This window comes from Uloborus diversus, chromosome 3 (genome assembly GCF_026930045.1).
Source record: "Uloborus diversus isolate 005 chromosome 3, Udiv.v.3.1, whole genome shotgun sequence".
Classification (NCBI taxonomy): Eukaryota; Metazoa; Arthropoda; class Arachnida; order Araneae; family Uloboridae; genus Uloborus; species Uloborus diversus.
In genome coordinates, this window is record NC_072733.1 from 175,787,367 (window position 1) to 175,811,343 (window position 23,977).

The 23,977-nt window shown below is 33.4% G+C and overlaps 1 protein-coding gene across 1 annotated transcript in view; it reads left to right on the plus strand.

Annotated features, from left to right (window-relative positions):
- Positions 1–150: 150 nt before the first annotated feature.
- LOC129219060 (phospholipase DDHD2-like) overlaps positions 151–23,977 on the plus strand; it is an 85,414-nt gene continuing 61,587 nt past the window's right edge. The window contains exons 1-2 of the mRNA XM_054853380.1: positions 151–323; positions 10,939–11,511. Coding sequence (XP_054709355.1) covers positions 194–323; positions 10,939–11,511 — 703 coding nt within the window. The 5' untranslated portion in view covers positions 151–193. The remainder of the gene's footprint in view (positions 324–10,938; positions 11,512–23,977) is intronic.

Genomic DNA, 23,977 nt, shown 5'->3' on the forward strand with positions numbered 1-23,977 from the left:
GCCGAAGCGCATGCGCATATAGTAGTGAAAGTTAAGAATTTAGGCACTTTTGAATTTCACTCTTTAATTTTGCTTTTTTGAATTTCAAATTTGGCAATGTTATTCAGCGCAACGTTATTTGTTGTCACAAGTCAAAGTTCTGTGGCGGAATGTAATTTTTATTACTTGGAACGAATTCTTTATTTTGCTCGCAATGTCAAATAAAGATATCTATCCGAAGAAAAATGAATCTTCACTTTTGTTTCAAAACCCTAATGCCTTATTTTGTGCTGATATGAGTGACGATAACTTTCTTATGCCTGTTGCTGTAAATAATTTAGTTGGTATGATACAATTTCGTTCATAAGCGAGTTTTAACATATGTGTCATCCTAACGATCGTATGCATTTGATTTGTAAATTTAGAAAGCTATTTTCACTTCAGTGTTGATAATCGAATTATATTTGAACTATGGAGGGTTTACCCAATACTTTTTCATTTCATTGTTTTTATTGTTGTTCTAGTCTTTACGGACTCTGAAATCTTACAAAGTAAAGATCAAGATTTCTGTCCAAGAAGATTCTCTACCCCTTTAATCTTGTGGTTAAAGATGTGGAAAGCTCACAACTATTTTATTAACTTTTAGATGACAGTTTCGTGAACTTTAAGCAGCGCAGATGCATTAATATTATTCAGAAATGTATTAAATTAAATATTGATGGAGCATCAACCAATAAATTTACCTTGACTCAGTATTTTAGATTTACTTTAAGGCAAGTTATTCTTCTCTTTGCATTTCTCTTGCTTTTTCCTTTAAAATTCTTTAAATTTGCTACTCTCTCTTTGATTAAATTAAATTTAAATCGTGTGTTTTTATTACTTGTAAACTAAATGTCCAGCTTCAATCAAAATTACGTTGAAGGGGAAAGTTGTTTGTATAATATTTATATATATATGTGTGTGTGGATGTTGATGAAAGCATAGAGATTCTTCTCCGGGTCTAGGATTTTCTTGTTTAATCAGTTTTCATTTTTCCAAAAAGTTTTTTTTTTCTTTCAATCGCTAATAATTTCTCAAAACCCAGCTGACGTTGAAAAATGATCTTTGATGAGAAAAGTTGAGGTTGAAATCAGGGATTAAGAGTTGTATTCCCGTCAAGGGTGTTTGTGATCCTAAATGCCAAAGATTTTGAGTTGCCGCTTCCGAAAAGTTTTGAGCTGACAACACATTCTAAAACTGAAAAATTATTTTTAAAAGTAAAGGATCTCTTTTACAAGTGCTTTCAATGATTTTTGTATGCATATTTGAGAAGTTTTTTATGGGAGGTGGGGGGGATGTCTTAATATTCTCGTAGATTTTGAAAATTTCAGTATACAGAAAACTTTACTTGAGTCCACCATAACCCCCTGTTGCTAATGATGGGCTTATGGTTTATTGTTTTTATCTATTTTTTATATTTATACTGGCTGCTCTGCATTGTTGGCTCGGTGAAAGAGCCAAACACATTGATTCCATAGGAAATGTAGAGGCAGTGGCGTACCGAAGGGGGGGCGGAGGGGGCGGTCCGCCCCAGGCCCCGCTTTGACACAGGCCCCCAAATTTCAATTTTTGGTTTTCACCAATATTGTCGCATATCTTAGTTTGAATGCTTAAACAAGTTGGCTTAATAAATCATAATTTTTTTAAAGACCAAATATTTGTTCAGGGATACAAACAATACCTCTTCGGGATCAATGGAGGGTTTATGATACCCAGGCCCCGCTTTGACATAGGCCCCAAAATTTCAATTCGTTTTCTTTTTCGCCAGAAGTGCCTTATGTCATGGTTTAGATAAATAAAAAGTTGACTTTTTATGTATAATGAATATTTTCTCAGTGACTCTTGCCTAAACAAAGAGAGGGCAAATTATGTCCCACAGGCCCCGCTTTGACATAAGCCCCGAAATTGTATCTTATTTTTTCCAGTAGATCTGTCATATACATAATGATTAGAAATATTAATCAGTTATGCGAGTTGCGCGTATATATCATAAATTTTGTTAAATATGACTTTTTTTCATAGTGACCCGTCCTAGTGTACAAAGGCACATGAGCGCTTGGGCCACGAATTTAATAGGGGTCCCAAATTTTTAAATTAACTAAACCTATAAAAATCATTTGCTTTTATTTTGTTAAGTGCTTTCAGCAAAGTTTTATGCATTTTTTTTCAAACAATTTATAAAAAAAAAACTAATGCATAACAGATGCACGTTTATAATTTTTGATCATTACAGTATACAGCTAAAATATCTGTTTTATGTTTTGTTTTGTGTATTAAGACTACGATGGTCTAGTCTTAATTCATACACTATTTTTGAAACCAAATTCAAACATATAACCAAAATGAGAAGTTGTCTATCCTTTGTGGCGTTGGAAAAATCAGTCAGATAAATTTTTCTTTTACCAGCTGCACTTCTGTGGTTTTAAGTTTCGTCTCCTGCCCGAAACTGTAACTTCTAAGAACAAATCGGACCCCTTCTGACTCAAGCAAGCTCCTTTTTGCTATGCCCCTTTCGACAGCGTAAAACTGTTTAATTGGTCAATCCTTCGGGACTTTTGACCTTGACTGCATAATACCTCCTCCCATCCATTCTATACTCGATTGCAAGCTTACTTGACTATGGAGAAATGAGCTGCGGCCAAGCAGAAGAAATAGTTCCTAGCCCTTTGTCCGATAATCGGGGGAAATTACGCTCTTCGCTTTAGAAATCGGATTAGTTAAACCCACGCATACGCAAATTTTTTTTGTCTTAATTTCTGTCGAACATTAAATATTTTTAATTCTACCAGCGAAGCCGCGCGGAGCGATTTCTCCACTTCAATCAAACGCGCCAGGCAAGTATAGGGTCACACCAGAGTTTTTTTGTCTGAAGAACATATTTCATCCTTATTTAGGTAAGCATGTTTTAAAAATATTTTTCTCTGAGATTAGGTGATGTTATCAGGTAAATAGTTCCCTAGTGTGTCTTACTCAAAGGAATAGTAAAGGTTTTTTTTTTTCTGTAAAAGTCAATTTTTATCCTAAAATTAATTAAATCTGGAATGCCTAAATGTTTCTGCTCACTGTACTTGGATGTTCAGATGCAATAAATTTTTAAGATACAATATAATTTTAGGACCTTTTTCCGTTTTTGATATTTTCTTACAAAGCACAATTTTATTAAAAATATAGTATTTACTAAATTTTACTTAAAACCATATGTTTTACTGTGGTATTTACAATAGTGTCCGAAATCAAATCAACACTACTGAAATATGTAAAAATGTACCACTTAAAATAATTACTGTAATATATGATACGTACACATAGTTTGAGAAACTTCAGTTTTAATACCAGGTAGGCCCCCATTTCGAGTAGCGCCCCAGGCCCCCATCTGTCTTGGTACGCCACTGTGTAGAGGCCAGTAAACGTAATAAAGCAAATCAAGGCTTTCACACCTTATTGCATAGCTTGACTCAAGTTCTCAAATGAAATTAATTTTTTTGTAGTCTTTGATAAAGATCCCGCTAGTTCCCATTTGTAAGAGAATCAAATACCAAGTCAGGTGCAATAATTTCATCGAAGTAGAATGCCAAATATGGTTTCCGCATGATGTTTCCTGATCACCGAGGAGATATAAGCACACCTGTTTTATAGGGTAACCTGTTCTCTTGATAGAGGAAGGCGTAGTATGTGCTTGAAATAGTTTTAAGGGTCCGATTATCATACGCGGGGACGGTGTAGCTAGTGTGAAAAGTATTTTCCAAATCCAGTTATCCGATTGTCGTTTATGGGGGCAGTAATTTGTTTTAAGTTATTTTAAGGTGTCATGGAATGTGTTGCCAGTGCTGTACAGGTGACAAGTTTTTCCAACTCCTCCCCCCCCCTCAAAAAAAAATCATTTTGTTACTTTTTTATAAATTTTTTTTTAATTCTCAGCAACATTTCTTTCTCCTTTTTGCTGTTTATTTTGAATTTCAAAGTACTAAAATTAAATTGTCATACAGTACAAGCATATGAATAGTTAAAAAATGAAAATGGATACAATTACCTTTTCCACTCTGAGCAACTGCTTTATGATAAGGAATTCCTAGCAAGCAAGCTAATGACTATTCTTCAAAATGTACAACATGTTTTATACTATAAAGATGCTGTATAAGTAGTGCCGTTTACAGTAAATGAGTTTTACATTTGACTCTATCTCTTTTTACCCAAAAGAATCTTAGAGGGATATTAGAAAAAAAAATGCACAATACGAGATGCGTATGTGTGTGTAGTGGTTAAATTTCAAAACTAGATAAAAAGCAAAGAAACCCCATTATTAAATTATGGGTAGTTTGGGAGACTTTTATCTTGATTGTAGTGGGGATTTCAAATCACAGGTGTCCTTCTTATAACATTGGACATGTTTAATTAGTGGCAATTATAATACTTTCAACATAACTGGATTCATATTTCCAATGGAAGACAAATATGTTTTCTAATATACATTGTCACAATTCTGTACTTAATTTCATTACAGAATAAAATTATATTAAACTTCTTAAGTAAAGAAATGTTTAATAATAATTATTAGTTTTTGTCCTTTGTTTAAATGTTTTACAGTAACATAAAAACATTATCTTAAAAAAATATCAGTTGTACTACTAATGTCTTGAGCCTCTCTGCTCCCAATGGGTGCCCATGTACATTGATATATGTTTAAACAGTTTTTACTACAAAAAAGGTTGAAGTTGTTCAGGGTTTAAGCTTGGTTCAAAAGTCCTTTAGCATAAAAGCTAAAATTGAGGGGAAAATGTCAGCAAAATGCTAAAATGTTACACATTCTCATATATTTATATATGCCTCAGTGTGTTTCATCTCCAGTTGAAAATAAAATTTATATTTCATCTGTGACATCTTTGAAGAAATAAGTACAACAGCTATTTTTTTAATCATAAAATAAAAAAAGAAAACACGATTGGTGTTTAGAACGTTGCAGTCCCCTCCTCTTAATAAAGCAGTTATTGGGGGGACATAATGCTGGGTAACACTAATAGTTATTGAACTTAATTATAATTTAAACATCTTAGCTAAGATTTAAAAAAGATTAAGTTGATTATCGCCATGCATGCTTCTTCTCTAGGATCATACATATCTTCTTTTTTTAAAAAAAAATATTTTTTATTTGAGCAAAAAAGCGAAAATGCATTACTTTATTTTCGCAATTCAGATAGTGTTTTCGCATTATGCGAAAAATGCGACCATAGCGGAAACTCTGAAGTTGTTACATTTTGAAATATATACATATTTTTTTACATCAAATCTTATTGATACATTATTTATTTGGATAATCCTATCATAAATTTTTCACATTAAAGCTTTCTGCATAAGACAAGCCAGTAGTTCTATTTTTTTGGTTGATAAAATTGAGTAGATATATCATTTTTAGGATCTTCTCTTCAATTACAGAAACATCTTCCATATATATATATTTTAAATTATCATGCAACACTAAAGTTTTTAGATTACATGAAAAATGAATGCAACTTGTTATTTTATTAATTTTTAATGATTTAAATGTAAAGCTGCAGCAGGTAAGCAGTTTTGAGAAAGATAAACTAAAATCGAACTCGCTTATAGGGAGCCCTGGAGGTCTAGTCTCTGCCCAATACGTAAAAATTTAACGCATGCAACGCCCACCCGTGACGTCACTTTTACGTACGCAACAAAACTCGCTAGTCTCTGCCCTTTCTTACCGGACTCAAAAGGCAGCTGCCGAAAAGCGAACGTACGGTAAATTAACGCCATGATTTTTCTGGCGTAAACCTTTCGTACGTACGTTCAAGAGTCAAAACAAAGATGGCTGCTGTATTCGCCGCGCATTCAGTTTTATATACTCGCATATAGGTCGATTTCGCGTATAAGTCGACCCCCCCTTTTTCAGAGAAAAAATCCAGAAAAAATCTAAAACCCACGTATAAGTCGACCCCCATACTTTCCAAAAACGTTGCGAATTATTTTCAAAGAAATTTCAAAATAATGAACATATTTATTTACAAATAAAATAGGAATTAAATAGGAAAACATTTCTAAAAGCCTTAAAACTCGGATTCCGAGTCGGGCGCAAAAAAAAGTTCATTAAAGTCCGCTTCCGTCATCACCGCGTCATCGTATACATCGGCGGCTGCAGAATCGTCAATGATATCAGAGGATGCGTTCGACGAACCTCACCGGTCAACCGGTAAGTAACCAGTTACTAACCGCGGCGTTCTATGATCAACCGGTTACCGCAGCGGTTACCATTCTAAGCAGTTGATTGGTTGATTTGAGCAAGTGATCATTAGCTGTCACGTGATTAACTACCCGGTCGTGCTCGTCGAACGCACTCTCAGTCTGATTGGCGTGACTGTTGACGATAAATATTTTCATACGTTTCACGATATTTGTTAATTGCTGATTTGATCCTTAATAAAGAGGAATAAAATTATCTTTATTTATGTGTATTATTTAGGTTTTTTTAGTTATTATTTTTGAATAAGTTTACTTTTTCACACGATCAACTTATCAGCAATTACCTGTAACCGCACATCGGCATTTCTCGTAGCTTCCCAGCTCTCGTTGGTCGGAAAAAAAATTTCTGAAAATTTGACCCGCGTATAAGTTGACTCCCCTTCCTTTGATCTCATTTTTTGGACAAAATTTCTCGACTTATACGCGAGTACATACGGTAATTATATAACTAACAAGGAGACGGCTCGATCGTGGGGTCGGAGATTTCCGTCCATTTTTTTTTTGTTGAAAGAGGACCCTAGTACCTTACGTGGTTAAAGTAATACGATGCAATAATCAGAAAATATTGAAAAAAATCGATTTAAAGTCGCCATGGAGTCTGTTAAGAATTTAAAATGTCAGTCTCTTAACGAGCCGCCGCTAGCCTAGTTGGTTAAGGTGCGATCTTATGCTAAAGAGATAGCGCAATCGAATCCCACTCTGGACCTTTTTCTTTTTTTTTTGCTACCATAACAATTAGCTGTAACGAAGTAGTGGTAGAATGAAAAATATGAATTGTTTTAAATTGTTTTGCTGGAAGAAAAAGAAAATAATTTAAAAAAAAATGATGTAAATAAATTCTTGGAAATTATGTAGGGAAGAGAAACTGTTTCAGTTATTGCTGGGATAACAAAAAAAAAAAAAATGATCCGAATGTCCTATGAGCAGCTATGCCTTATGACTGTAGGGAACCACAGGTCAAAAACCTTTACTGGTCAAATCAAACCGTACAGAATGAGGAGCGATTATGTTTTTCAGTGAATGAAAAAGTTTGCGATCCTTGGCAAAAATAAATATCAGAAAGTAATTAATATAGGGATGAAAAGCATTACCACTAATTGTTGTGATAGCAAAAAAAAAAAAGAACACTAGAAAAGAAAAAGGTCCAAAGTGGGATTCGATCGTGCTATCTCTGGAGCACAAGATCATGCCTTAACGAACTAGGCTAGCGGCGACTCGTCAAGAGACTGACATTTTAAACTTTTAAGGCGCTTAGGAGACTCCATGGCGACTTTAAATCAATTTTTCTCATAATTTTCTGAGTATTGCGTCGTAATACTTCAACCACGTAAGGTACTAGGAGTCCTCTTTCACCACAAAAAAAAAAAAGACGTAAATCTCCAACCCCACGGTCGTGCCGTCTCCTTGTAAGTTCAGAAAGTTGTGTGCATTAAAATTTATTTTCACGTTAAAAAAGGTTTCTAAACCTGTTTGTGATGACATTCTTGAATTTTAATTTTGAAAGGAAACAAATACGAATACAAATGTGGCGACCAGCAACAGGCTCTGGAGCCAGCTAGGCTGGTCCTAGTCAATTTACAATCCCCAGTGAAGATCAATGTCCCTCTTAAAACTATCTTCTCCCTTGCTCATTACCAAATCTTCCGGTAAGCTGTTCCAAGGTTCCACTATCCTGCTAAAATAATTTTTCCTAAAATCCATGTTAGCCTGAGATTTAAATAGCTTAAAACAATGACCCATTGTCCTGTTTTCAGTGCTAAACTTTAGCCCCGTAACATCTTTCATTTTAATAAATTTAAACAACTGAATCATGTCCCCTCAGTCTCTTCTTTGCTCAAGACTACATTTTTAGCATTCTAAGTCTGGAATCGTAGTGTAAATGAGAAAGTCCATTTATTAGCCTTGTAGTCCGCCTTTGAACCCTTTCCAATACATTAATATCTTTCTTAAGATAAGGAGACCAAAACCGAACAGCATACTCCAAATGAGGTCTTACCAAACTTCTATATAAGGGCAGAAGAACTTCTTTAGATTTGTTTGAAATAGATCTACTGATAAACCCAAGCATCCTATTTTCTTTGTTACTAGCTATGCTGCACTGTTGACTAAACTTTAAATCCTGACCTATTAAGACGCCCAGATCAGTAACTTTTTCTGCCTGATTAATGACAGAACCTTGCTAATAATAACTTGTACACCAGGGTTCGCCGATATATATCAGTCGATATATATCCGATATTTTTGATATTTATTTTTTCGAAGTACGACATTTGCAAAATAAATATTAAATGTATTAATGGTATTAATATTCTTTTATTATTTAAATTAATCAAGAGCAATAATATTTATATAACATAATGTATCATTAATAAATGTAAATAATACTATATTCTTCCTTTATTTTTTATTCATTAAATTTTAGGTAATGTAACTATTTTAATTGGTCAGAAGAAAATAAAATGTCTTATGGATGTGTACTGATATTTAATGCATATTTTTTATTCCTGAAATGCATAAAATTCGTAAAAGTAGTTAACCAGAGAAAAATGAGTAAAGCATCTAATGCTTAAATAATTCTATTAAAATTAATAGAAATGTATCAGTTATGCCATATTTTATTTCCAATAGATTACATTATCAAATTTTACAAATAATTGTAAATATCATTTATACCTAAATGCCATTCAAAGTTTTTTTTTTAAAATGTATATTTATGAATGTGTAAATAATGAAAGAGACATTAATTTTAGAAATGATGCATTATAATAATAGCATAAGAAAATAAACAGTGGTTTGAAAAAGCAGTTACTATTTAATGACTTAAGTTTGCACTGATTGAAAATATCGGATATATATCAAAATATCGGATATTTTCAATATTTTTGAAACTATCATGATATTTTCAAACCCTGTTGTACACTTATTTCCATGCCCTAAATGTAGCACTTGTCATTTCACAACATTAACAACGGCATTTATCAGCCCACTCCGTAATATGATCTAGATCCTCTTGCAGTTGATTTGCTTGTTCTTATTTTTCTATTCCCCATAACTTTGACATCATCAGCAAAACAATTCATGTTCCTAGAATTTTTTTTATGAATATCGTTCATAAAAACAATGAGCAAAACAGGCCCTAACTGTCTCTGAGGAACCCTGCTTAAAACCTCACTCCATTTAGAATAATGTCCCCTTACAATTACCCTTTGTTTCCTTCCGGTCAGCCAGTTTTTTACTCAAACGAAAATTTTCATTCCTATTCCTATATCAGCTAATTTTCTAAGTAGAGCAACATGCAGTACCTTATCGAAAGCTTTTTTAAATCAATGTAAACAACATCTACAGGCTTTTTATTGTCTAAAGCCATGGTAACTTTGTCATAGAAATGTAGTAAATTAGTTGCACAAGATTTACCTTTCTTGAAACTGTACTGAAAACTAGTCAATAGATTATTAGTCTCTAAAAAATTTACTGTCTTAATTTTTATCAATGTTTCAAAAATTTTGCAAACCACTGAAGTTAGACTCACAGGTCTATAATTTCCTGCACTCCCTTTAGACCCTTTCTAGAAAGAACAGTGTAATGCCAGCTTCCTATCCTCTGGCACTGTCCCTGAGTTAAAAGATGCATTGAAAATATTTAAAATCACATATGCTAATTCCTCTGCACATTCAACTAAACTTTTTGGATAAATATTATCTGGTCTCGGAGCCTTAGTCTCTTTTTTTTTTCCAATAAAGTGAAAAGTCATCCCTGGAAAATACCAAGTCCTCAAGCTGTACTATAGCTTGTGTCTTGCTGGTGTCAACTGTTGAGATGTTACAGTTGTCGTTAAAAACACTTGAAAAGAGTTATTTAGAACATTAGCAATATCACTATCGTCCTGAATTAAAATTCTGTGCTTATCAACCAGTGGCCCAATATGACTGTTTCAAACTTTCCCTGAATTAGCGTACGCAAAAAACCTCTTAGGATTCCTGTCTATGTTATCTGCCAGTCTTTGCTCCAACTCTCTTTTCTGAATCCGTACCAAATACTTAAATTTATGCCTTGCTTTATAATAGTAGAGCCTATTTGATACAGACCAGTTTCTGAAAAACCTATGAAAAGCAGCTTGCTTGTAATTTAGAGCTTCTTTAGTTTCCCTGGAGTACCACATCGGCCAAATTTTTGTGTTGACACCCTTTTTCCTAAAGGTAACATGATCCCCAACCATTTTCGCTAGATTTTCCTTAAACTCTGCCCACTGAAGGTTCACATCGCTATTGTCTAATTCAGAAAAAAAAAAAAAAAAAAAAAACTGCTTTCAAACTCTGCCTAAGTGCCACAAAATCAGTAAAACCTAATGTAATAGAAGTAAACAGATTGAAAGCTTGGATTCAGCTCATTGACATTTTATGAAAACTCATATATTATACGTTAGGCTACAAACTAAAGTTTAATTTTTCAGGCTTGAGGTATACGAATTCATTCATAATATTGAATAATAAATGCAAAATCTTAAAAAATGTATATATATATATATATATATTTTTTTTTTTGCCATTCCTGAAAGTTTTGAAAAATGGAGCTGTCTATCATCTTTTTGCATCAAGATCTTTAATTACTGTTTTAAGAAATTTTGCCACTTTAAAAAGCTGATCATTGCTTTTGCCATATATTTTATAGATGAACAGCGTACCAGACCTAAATCAGATATGAATCAAGATAAAGAAGAAAATTCTCAGAAAGCAGGTGGTGATTCATCTGTTTGTCAACTGGAGCAACCATTGCTCATACGTAAAGCACCAGTATCTGGAACATCTGGACAACCTGCCCAGTTATCTCAGGACTTTGGGTCTTGGTCTGCAACATATGCTAACCCTACGAGTTATTCCTCTATACCTCAGACAAGTTCATCCCATCTACAGACTATTTCCCAAGCACAGTTGCCTATTCAGAATAGCAACCCATATTCTTCACCACATGTGTCAACATACTGTTCACCAATCTATTCTGAACAGCCTGTTATCTCCAGTGATAATTCTATGTTTCAACCTAATGAAAGGAAAAGCTCAGCAGGATTTTCTGAAGCACCACTTAGTTCTATAAATCAGCCGCTCTCAACCTATAATATACATGCAGGTTATACAGGGCCTTATATTAGTAGCTATTCTGAAGTGCCTTCAGTACCATCTACAACTTTTTTAGCTGCAGATTCTTCACAGCCTGTTTATGCACCACCTGTATCCAATCAAACTGGTAAGAAACATTTAGTAATTTTTTGAAAACTGTGAGCAAGTAAAAAGTCTATTATGAACTAATTCTAACGAGCATGTCTGGGCTGTGTTAGTTTTTGTAATGATCATGTTAAAAGTGTTTGATAAATACTGGTTGCTCAATGCCTAAAATTGTGTTTAAGCAGCTGTTTATTCATAGATGCATAGATTCAGCTTAAATTTCTAGTAGTGGGCTAACCCTTGATTTTGATCATTTCTGAGGGTATGGTGACAAAAAATCAAAAACACTAAAACTAAATGTCTTAAAACATGGTTAGGGTTAGTTTATAATTGGAATCGTAGCTTGCAATGTTTTGTATTTAAGGATGAATATCAGGAAAAGTGCTAATTTAAGTCCCAGATGAATCTTTCAAGTACTTCCAATTAAAAAGCAAAAAAAAAAAAAATTAATCATATAGTAAACTTTGTTGCACATGCTATCCATGACAAAATTGAAACTCTTGCTCCAAAACTTAGTTGCTCCAAAATCATGTCGGTAACTGTCCCACGTTCAAATTACAAGTTTAAAAAAAACCCTGTGCATTATAAAACATTGCAGCAGAAACAAATACAAAATGAAGTACAGTCGAGTCCCGACTTACGCAAGGGATGCGTTCCAAGACTCCTCGCGTAAGTTGAAATTTCGTGTTGTAGAGAAATGTTATGTATACAATTTTTTAGAAATACACCAAATTCTTTTAGGCACTGTTAAACACCCCTTAAACTGCTTTAAAGTGTTCCTCAACTATACATTAGTTTCTTACATAAAGAACTGAACTTTTACTGTTTTTAAAAAACAAAAAAAAGCCGTTTTTTGCAACATAAAATACTTAAAGTTGCACAAAATGAATAATCAATCAATGGGAGAGATAGACATAAAGTAAAACAACACGGCATGCACAGTATGTGGTAATGATAAAATGCTGCACTATATCACTGTACAATAGATACAGTAATAATATTCATGAGTTGAAAAATAAAGATGATGATGATTTATGCTCCTTTCTTTTTGAATACATTTTTAAATATCGTTGCTTCGCCTTGTCTTTTATAACCTTTCCATTTTATGACAACAGCCTCTCTTCCTGAACTCTTTGTTCCACAGTACAAGAGCAGCTTCCATTTTCATAATACATATTTACTTTGCTTAGACACTAACTACTCTGCAATTCAATATTGAAACTAAGTTCTGAAGTCTAAGTTCTAAGTTCTGACTTTTAATTGTACTTATGAAAGATTCATTCATATTTATTTTTGTGCTGCCATTAACGTTTTGTAGTTGTTCAAGCATATCAAGAATCTTTACCCTTTTTTTTGGCAGGAGCTTTCTTTTTCTTCCTATCTTCAAACTTTGGATGAAACAGTGCACGATGGCGTCATTCTATTTCATCAACTTTGATAATTAGAATGAAAAAAAAAAAGAAAGATGCTGAGTGGTTATTTGATGCACTAACAACGCAATACGTAGAGTAGTTTGGTATGAGAACTTTCGCTGCTGTCAGTGATGCTAAAGTGATGTAATAACATTCACAAAATCAATATTTAGTAGCCAATAACGAAGCCGATACCCGATACTTCCTTCCAAAAAGAATCGTGTTGTCGACGAGGAATTCGCGTTAGCTCTTAAACTCTTTACTCGTGAAAAACTCTCGTTATTGCCCTTTCTCGTAAGTCGGATCGCGTTGTAGTGGGAGTCGACTGTACTGTTAAACCTGTGAAGTTGACCACCTGTCAAAGTTGACCACTTTTTTCAGGCACAGAATTAGCCCTTATCATATAAATCAGCCTATGAAAGTTGACCACTAAAGTAGTGCACCGCGAGTGGTCAACTTACACAGGTTTCACTGTAACATGTTTTATGTTTGTCTCTGAGAATTGACTTTTGTGTTTTCGATAAAATGAATTTGTGTCGACATGAAAGCCAATTTATGCTTGTCCCAAGTTTTCATACTATGTCTGGAGCGCAAACTTCCGGGATGATTATTTCTAGTAAAAAAAATATATATTTGCCAGCAATGGATTGTGCAAGATGAAACCTTTTATATGATGTATAAGTTCGAATCGAAAGTTTTCACTTCAGTTGTACATAATTATAGGTAGATTTTTTTCAATCCTTACTTTTCTGTTTCTACCAAGTGAAGTATCATGTTGGTAGCGCAAATTGAAACAGAAAATAAATTAATTTCTCAAACTATTTTTGCATAATTGAAAATAATTTTTCTGCAATGAAAATAATAATGCCTTTTTAGTTTTCAAATCTTTAATTTGCGATGTTCAACGATCAAAATTCGGCAAATTGGTCATGTCGTTAGTACATAAGTAGAAACCATTTGTTACTGAACTGATGCATGCGTTACCAATGTTTTTCACAACTCTTTCCTTGTGTTATGAGTTTGTTGACTTTCTCATGATTGAAAGTTAGTTTAATTTCTTAAAATATGCTTCTAAAACATTAGTTTCTCCCAAAAATTGCAGTTCTCTAACAAAGTTTTTTTTTTTTGTGTTTTCACTCTCTTTTCTTTTATATAAATATTCAGACTTTCGTTTGTAACAACTGCCTTAAACGCTTTAATTTTGTTTTAAAAAAGTAAATCTGTTAACTTGTGCAAATCTACCCCCCCCCCCCTTTTCCAAACTCTGTCTTGAATTAGTTTTGTTTTTTAAACCTGTTTTAAGAATTTCGTTAATTTTTATTTTAAAAACTACTAACTTATGTGTTATTTTTTTCTCAATCTATTATTAACAACTAGCAGTACCCGCATGGCGATGCCCTATGCTAAGAAGTTAAAGAAAGTTCGTTGAACAAAAAAAAATCCACGCCCCCGCCCCCTTCTTATGTTAAATGATCATTTTTCTTCAACTAACAAGGAAACAACACAACCGTGGGGTCAGAGATTTGCGTCCTTTTTTTATTGTGGTGAAAAAAGGCCCCTAGTACCTTACATGGTTAAAGTAATATGATGCAATACTCTGAAAATTATGAGAAAAATTGATTTAAAGTCGCCATGGAGTCTCCTAGGCGTCTTATGAGTTTAAAATCTCAGTCTCTTGGTGTGCCGCCGCTAGTCTAGTTGGTTTAAGGCACAATCTCATGCTCCAGAGGTAACACGATCGAATCCCACTCTGGACCCTTTTCTCTTCTCTTTTTTTTTTGCTATCACATTAATTAGTGGTAACGCTTTTCACCCCTATATTTTTTTCTGAAATTTATATTTGCCAAAGATCACAAACTTTTTAATTCACTGAAAAACATTCTTGCTCGTTATTCTGTATAGTTTGTTTTGCATAGTAAAGGTTTTTTGACCTGTGTTCCCCTTAAGGGACATCTGTTCATAAGACTGCGCGACCCTGTGAGAATTGCACTGCAGTTAATTTTTCTATTTCGTGGTTGAGCGTGAATCTACGTGTCTATTCCATTAAACGTAAAGTTATCGTACAATCAAAATTAAAAATGTTGGCTGAAGAAGTTGTTGGCTCTTCTGGAACAGGAGAGGAAATTCCCCAAGAATCCATGTACAATGCACTCCCTTGGTGCAACCTTGATGCATCTACAGACAAGTCAAAAATTTCATAAAGCACTTGCAAAATTGCAGCGAGTTGTTAGAGCAAAATAGAGAAATTAATTTCCGGGAAGATTGTATAAAAATTAATTCAATTATTCACCATCAATTTTCGTCATCAGTATTCCAAGACATGATTTAATACGCCTGGTTTGCGTCTAAATTATCCACTATTCAAAATTAAAAAATACGCTTTCATTTGTTGCGCAAGATGTTGCAAAAATTATTGCTTTGTTTGTTTTTATGATAATTACACTGCGGTTTTTTGTACTACATAATCATTAAAAAAAATTGAATTTGACCTTTTAGACTTGGTTATTCTCATTAAAAGAATGAAAAGTGTGAATTGTTTTAAATTGTTTTGCCGGGAGAAAATTAAAATAATTTAAAAAAAATGATACAAAAAAATTCTTAAAAATTATGAAGGGAAGAGAAATTATATTTCAATAACTGCTGTGAGAACAAAGAAAAAAAAAAGATCAGAACGTCCTATGAACAGATGTCTCTTATAACCGTAAGGGGGCCACAGGTCAAAAACCTTTACTAGGAAAAACCAACTGTACAGAATAAAGAGCAAGAATGTTTTTCAGCAAATGAAAAAGTTTTGCGATCTTTAGCAAAAATAAATTTCAGAAAGTAATATAGGGATGAAAAGCATTACCACTAATTGTTGTGATAGCAAAAAAAAAAAGAAGAGAAAAGGGTCCAGAGTGGGATTCGTTTGTGCTACCTCTGGAGCATGAGATTGCGCCTTAACCAACTAGACTAGTAGCAGCATGTCAAGAGACTGCCATTTTAAACTCATAAGGCCCCCAGAAGACTCCATGGTGACTTAAAATCAATTTTTTTAAATAATTTTCTGAGTATTGCGTCGTATTACTTTATTCACGTAAGGTACTAGGGGTCCTCTTTCACCACAAAAAAAATTGACGCAAATCTCCGACCCCACGATTGTGCCGTCTTCTTGTAACATGCGTACTACGTACCTTTTCGAAAGACCTATTAAAGCCTTCCTAGAATTTAAAACTATTCTCCAAAACACATAAAAAGATTAACAGTAGCTTTAAAACTCAAAATCATCCTTCAACTGCATAGTTCATTGCTTGACGCGCTAAGCAACCACGCTACCGTAACCCTGCCCTTTAGTGAATAAAGCAGTATTTCCCCTGCAAATTAAAGTGTTTCACCAAATAAACTGTGCTATAATAAAAGCGTTATAAAGAACAATCACAATTGAATAATACGACAAATTAAATTATTTACTTAGATATGTAACTATCTTGAACTATAAGAACAAAAACAAACGTTGAGGAAATAAGGAAAACAAAACCCAATAGAAAAATTCTACAAAACAAATTATGAACCTGAACATCAGAAAAAATTAGTTAAGCTCAAGATTCACGGCCGCCTTGAAGAATTGGCGACCTAAAAAAATGTCCTCAGTTGCCATTCCCCCCCCTCCCCCCCCCCCCCCCCTGTTGTTCCTAGGAAAAAATTTTGGGATTAACAGGAAGTATGCACAAACTCAAGAGGGTGGAAGAAAATAAATTGCTTTGGAAGCATAGGCCTGAGGATAAACACATCAAGGAAGATCGTTTTTTGACTAAAACGGCAATACAGTTACGTGTGAAACATAGACGCCATATTTGGTCACTCACAAGATGAAAGTAGGCAATGTACTTAAGTGCTTAAGTTTGCGAAAACAAAGCAGAATTTGATGTTTATTCAAATGCAAACTAATGAAAATAAGGCAAAATGTGCTGTAAAATATTTTATTTATTTATTTATTTTTTTATTATTTAAAAGTTTTCTTGAGAAATGAAAAATTTTGTATTTAAAATTTCATCTTATCCTTATTGCATTGGACGCTAATGTGCTAAAAGCTATAACAGTTCAATTTAATTGATGTTTAATGAGGATTTTATATTTTATAATTACAGTGGAGCATCAAAAATCCGCACAAATTGGGAGAAGTGGTTGTGCAGATTTTTGATTTTGCGGATTTCAGGTCACTAAGGAAATAGGTGGGAGTTGTACCTTTAAATTGGAAAAATAAAAACAACAAGGAATAAAAATATAATAGTTACAGTTATTTACATTATTTAATATGCACAAGTTTACAAATCATTAGCTATTTACATTTTGAAAACATTTCAGAAATTGCAGCTTGTTTCATATTTTTTGGTAGTTTAAGCTTAAGTCTTTTTTGTATGTTGTACAGCATTAGGAGTTCTTGCTCAGACACAATATCTTGTTGTTTTAAAAATTCCAGGTAGTGTTTTCCTACCTGCACACCCTCCGAGATTAGAGTTTTTTTAGATTAAGCCTCTCTTTCATCCTCATTATTTAAAAAATTAAGTTTTGGGGAAAATCGAAGCGGATTTTGGATGTTGGCGGATTTCAGGGTGGCGGATTTTTGATGCTCCACTGTATTTTCATGCTACAAATTTTCAAAAACCTAAATCTAAATTTTTAGCGCAGTCGTCATATTAGGTCACTTTCAAAATAGAAGTAGACAAGATTGTTTAAATGCCTAAGTTTCCAAAAATATAATTGGATGTCTATTACAATGCAATGCAAACTATTGAACATTAGGGAAAATGTGCCGTATTTTTCTCCTGGATAATTGTTTTCTTGAAAAATGCAAAATTTTTTTCCTTCAAATTTTATCTTTAGAGTATTATTTTGTCCATTTTGCTTAGACGCTAATGTGCTCTTTCATCTAAATTATTGTTTTTGGAGGTGTTTTAATTAACAAAATTCATATGTTAAATTTTTCGCTTAGTCGCCAAGTTTGGTCATTCGCAAGATGGAAACAGACAAGACTATCTAATTGCCTAGGTTTCCAAAAACAGAATTGGATTCCTATCTCAGTGCAAACTACTGAAAATAATATAAAAAGGGCCAGAAATAATGTTTTTTTTTTAAAATTAGTTATTTTCTGGAAAAGTGAATTTTTATCAGCAAAATTGTATGTTTTGTAAATTTCATCCGAAATGGAGTTTTCTGCCGACTTTTCATTGATTTATTCAGGCCCGGATCTATAAACTTTGGGCCCCCTTGCGACAAAATATGTATTGCCCCTCCCCAGAGGCCAGCAGTATATATTTGTCATGTTAATAAGTCTTAGTGCTAGTTTGTCTTCATTTTGTCTTCAATTTCTTGAGCCAATGGGTCCCTTAAGGTTGTGGGCCCTCCCGCATTGCAGGGTCTGCGGGTATGCAGATCCAGGCCTGGATTTATTTATCTTTTTTTTTCTTTTGGAAAAGAACAAAAATGTGTGTTTATAGCTTTTAAAATGTAATTCTGCAAAGTTCTTTTTTTCTTCAAAGTACTTCAACACTTGGTCGCAGTGGTGACCATCAAGTTTTCTGGATCTAGTGGCCACTGGCCACTTAGAAATTTTCTGAATCTTGACCTTTAACTCTCGGCAAGCACCCTCTGAAAGAGTTAACATACCCTACTGTCTATTAAGAATTCATAGAACTAAATTTAGCCCGCCATCTATAAGGAATTCATAGAACTAAACAATTAATTAAAAATTTAATTTGCAATAACAAATATTTCGGTCAATCTGGTTTAAAAAACTAGCTTCCTCAATAAATGGACTATTCAACACAAAAATAATTTTTCAATTCGTATCTGTTTTTCCCAAGATTAGCATGTTCAAACAGACAAACTCTTCAGCTTTATAATATTAGTATAGAAATAAATTTTCCTATTTTCATAATATTTTTTATTTCTGCTGCACTCCTATTAGTCATAGCGTGATGTTATATAGCGTATAGCCTACCTCAATGAATGGACTATTCAACACAAAAAGATTTTTTAATTCGAACCAGTAGTTCCTGATATGAGGGCGTTCAAACAAACTGTTCAGCTTTTTAATTAAATAATAAGAAAAATAAGACAATAATATATCATATAATTTTTTTTTACAAATCGTTTTTAGCATTTTTTAGGATGTTCTCTAAAAAGTACATTCGAGATTTGCCTCATGGCTGCCACTGCCGACTAAAAAAGCGACTATTGCAACTAGTTTGAAGAGTTGCAGATTATGACGACTATTTTTTCCAAAACTAAGACAAAAATATACTTTTTCGTAAAAAACTGCTACTATTTCACCCGAAAAAGCGACTAAAATGTAAAAATATTGCTGATGTAAAAAAAATGGAAATTAAAAAAAGAAACTTTCACTTCAGGGGTACGCATACCGATTAATCGGCTGTTGATAATCAGCCGAATAATCCTAATGATTGTTTTTAATACTTTCAATTTCTCCATCATATTTTTCTCTTGCAATTTTGATTTCAGAAATAGTTAATAGTTTATTTCTGAGAAACGATTAATTTTTCTCCATTTTTCTAATTTTCCCAAAATAATTTCAAAATTTCATTCAATTTCTTTGAGCGACTTTTCATATTATTGTTCACTAAATTACATTATGTTAACGAAACATGAAAATTAAAAAATATTAGGGTTTAGCCTGAGGTCAGCAGGCTAATTTAGAAGCACTTTTAATTAAAATTTATTTTTTAATTGCTAGGGGGGCTCTGCCCCCTGCTCGTTAATGCTCACCAACCCCCGAAGATTGCTTTGCAATCCTTTTTGATTCGCAAAGATTTCTATCTTCGGTTAGAAAGAAACAGATTAAAAACCCTTTGGATCAAAAAGCACCCCTTCCCCGTTTTTCAAAATAATTTTTACCAACTTGCAGAGCGGTAAGGGCTAAGGGGCTTGCTCCTGAGCATTGCAAAACTGCAGTTTTGTATGTTTGAAAAGTCACTTTCATATTTGTGGTCTCTGGCAATATATTTTGCTCTTTAGCTCGGAGGTTGAATTGAGTTGAGCCTAAGATTTTCTGTTAAAATCGAAACCCTTAAAATTTGTGAATAAAAAAGAAGAAACATGCAAATCGAAAAGACGTAACTATGTCAACGCCAAATAAAACATCGATACTTTTACTGGAAATGATATTATTCAAACTTTCTTTTTAACGGCTTGTAACTTATTTTCCTTTGGAGATAGAAACTTAGTTTTTTTGACCAAAGGTCAAGTTAAATCTGGAGTAAAAAAAAGCCACTCTTTCCAGTGGTGTCAAAATTAAAACTATGTGACAATTCCTTCGCTTTTTCTTGATAGATTTAATGAAGAAAGTAGTGCCTAAATTTTAGCTAACAAGGAGACGGCACGACCGTGGGGTCGGAGATTTGTGTCAAATTTTTTTTGTGGTGAAAAAAGGACCCCTAGTACCTTACGTGGTTAAAGTAATACGACGTAATACTCAGAAAATTACGAAAAAAATTGATTTAAAGTCGCCATGGAGTCTCCCAGGCATCTTATGAATTTAAATTGTCAGTCTCTTGATAAGCTGCCGCGAGCCTAGTTGGTTAAGGCGTGATCTTGTGCTCCAGAGATAGCACGATTGAATCCTGCTCTGGACCTTTTTCTTTTCTCTTCTTTTTTTTTGCTATCACAACAATTAGTGGTAACGCTTTTCACCCTTATATAACTTTTTTGAAATTTATTTTTGCCAAAGATCGCAAACTTTTTCTTTCATTGAAAAACATTCTTGCTCGTTGTTCTGTAAGGATTGTTTTGCCAAGTAAAGGTTTTTGACCTGAAGTTCCCTTACGATTATAATAGACATCTGTACGACCCTGTGAGATTTGCATTGCAGTTAATTTTTCTATTTCGTGGTGAACGTGAACTTACGTGTCTATTCCATTAAACGCAAAGTTATCGTACAATCAAAATTTAAAATGTTGGCTAAAGAAGGTTGCTGCCTCTTCTGGAATAGGAGAGGAAATTCCCAAAGAATCCATGTACAATGCACTCCCTTGGTGCAATCTTGTGATGTTTACTTCTACAGACAAGTCAAAAATTTCATAAAGTGCTTGCAAAATTGCAGCGAGTTGTTAGAGCAAAATAGAGAAATTAATTCCCAGGAAGATTGTATAAAAATTTATTCAATTATTCACCATCAATTATCGTCACCAATATTCCAAGACTTGATTCAATACACCTGGTTTGCGTCTAAATTATCCTCTATTCGAAATATTTTCATGAATGTTAATGAGGTATGTTTTTCTTCTGATATATGGCAAATTCCTTGCAATTGTAAAAAATACGCTTTCATTTGTTGCGCAAGATGTCGCAAAAATTATTGCTTTGTTTGTTTCTATGATAACTACCCCTGCGGTGTTTGTACATAATCATTAAAAAAAATTGAATTTTTCCTTTTAGACTTGGTCTCATTAAAAACTCAATGTTCCTCCTCACATACTTTAGAATGAAAAATATGAATTGCTTTAAATTGTTTTGCTGGAAGAAAAAGAAAATATTAAAAAAAAAATGATGTAAATAAATTTCTAAAAATTATGTAGGGAAGAGAAACTATTTCAATAATTACTGTGATAACAAAAAAAAAAAAGATCTGAATGTCCTATCAGCAGATGTCCCTTATAACCGTAAGGGGACCACAGGTCAAAAACCTTTACTAGGAAAAACCAACTGTACAGAATAAAGAGCAAGAATGTTTTTCAGCAAATGAAAAAGTTTGCGATCTTTAGCAAAAATAAATTTCAGAAAGTAATATAGGGATGAAAAGCATTACCACTAATTGTTGTGATAGCAAAAAAAAAAAGAAGAGAAAAGGGACCAGAGTGGGATTCGATTGTGCTACCTCTGGAGCATGAGATTGCGCCTTAACCAACTAGACTAGTGGCAGCATGTCAAGAGACTGCCATTTTAAACTCATAAGGCCCCCAGGAGACTCCATGGTGACTTAAAATCAATTTTTTTTAATAATTTTCTGAGTATTGCGTCGTATTACTTTATTCACGTAAGGTACTAGGGGTCCTCTTTCACCACAAAAAAAATTGACGCAAATCTCCGACCCCACGATTGTGCCGTCTTCTTGTAACATGCGTAATACGTACCTTTTCGAAAGACCTATTAAAGTCTTCCTAGAATTTAAAACTATTCTCCAAAACACATAAAAAGATTAACAGTAGCTTTAAAACTCAAAATCATCCTTCAACTGCATAGTTCATTGCTTGACGCGCTAAGCAACCACGCTACCATAACCCTGCCCTTTAGTGAATAAAGCAGTATTTCCCCTGCAAATTAAAGTGTTTCACCAAATAAACTGTGCTATAATAAAAGCGTTATAAAGAACAATCACAATTGAATAATACGACAAATTAAATTATTTACTTAGATATGTAACTATCTTGAACTATAAGAACAAAAACAAACGTTGAGGAAATAAGGAAAACAAAACCCAATAGAAAAATTCTACAAAACAAATTATGAACCTGAACATCAGAAAAAATTATTTAAGCTCAAGATTCACAGCCGCCTTGAAGAATTGGCGACCTAAAAAAATGTCCTCAGTTGCCATTCCCCCCCCCCCCCCCCACTCCCCCCCCCCCCCCCCTGTTGTTCCTAGGAAAAATTTTTGGGATTAACAGGAAGTATGCACAAACTCAAGAGGGTGGAAGAAAATAAATTGCTTTGGAAGCATAGGCCTGAGGATAAACACATCAAGGAAGATCGTTTTTTGACTAAAACGGCAATACAGTTACGTGTGAAACATAGACGCCATATTTGGTCACTCACAAGATGAAAGTAGGCAATGTACTTAAGTGCTTAAGTTTGCGAAAACAAAGCAGAATTTGATGTTTATTCAAATGCAAACTAATGAAAATAAGGCAAAATGTGCTGTAAAACATTTTATTTATTTATTTATTTTTTTATTATTTAAAAGTTTTCTTGAGAAATGAAAAATTTTGTATTTAAAATTTCATCTTATCCTTATTGCATTGGACGCTAATGTGCTAAAAGCTATAACAGTTCAATTTAATTGATGTTTAATGAGGATTTTATATTTTATAATTACAGTGGAGCATCAAAAATCCGCACAAATTGGGAGAAGTGGTTGTGCGGATTTTTGATTTTGCGGATTTCAGGTCACTAAGGAAATAGGTGGGAGTTGTACCTTTTAAATTGGAAAAATAAAAACAACAAGGAATAAAAATATAATAGTTACAGTTATTTACATTATTTAATATGCACAAGTTTACAAATCATTAGCTATTTACATTTTGAAAACATTTCAGAAATTGTAGCTTGTTTCATATTTTTTGATAGTTTAAGCTTAAGTCTTTTTTGTATGTTGTACAGCATTAGGAGTTCTTGCTCAGACACAATATCTTGTTGTTTTAAAAAATTCCAGGTAGTGTTTTCCTACCTGCACACCCTCCGAGATTAGAGTTTTTTTAGATTAAGCCTCTCTTTCATCCTCATTATTTAAAAAATTAAGTTTTGGGGAAAATCGAAGCAGATTTTGGATGTTGGCGGATTTCAGGGTGGCGGATTTTTGATGCTCCACTGTATTTTCATGCTACAAATTTTCAAAAACCTAAATCTAAATTTTTAGCGCAGTCGTCATATTAGGTCACTTTCAAAATAGAAGTAGACAAGATTGTTTAAATGCCTAAGTTTCCAAAAATATAATTGGATGTCTATTACAATGCAATGCAAACTATTGAACATTAGGGAAAATGTGCCGTATTTTTCTCCTGGATAATTGTTTTCTTGAAAAATGCAAAATTTTTTTCCTTCAAATTTTATCTTTAGAGTATTATTTTGTCCATTTTGCTTAGACGCTAATGTGCTCTTTCATCTAAATTATTGTTTTTTGAGGTGTTTTAATTAATAAAATTCATATGTTAAATTTTTCGCTTAGTCGCCAAGTTTGGTCATTCGCAAGATGGAAACAGACAAGACTATCTAATTGCCTAGGTTTCCAAAAACAGAATTGGATTCCTATCTCAGTGCAAACTACTGAAAATAATATAAAAAGGGCCAGAAATAATGTTTTTT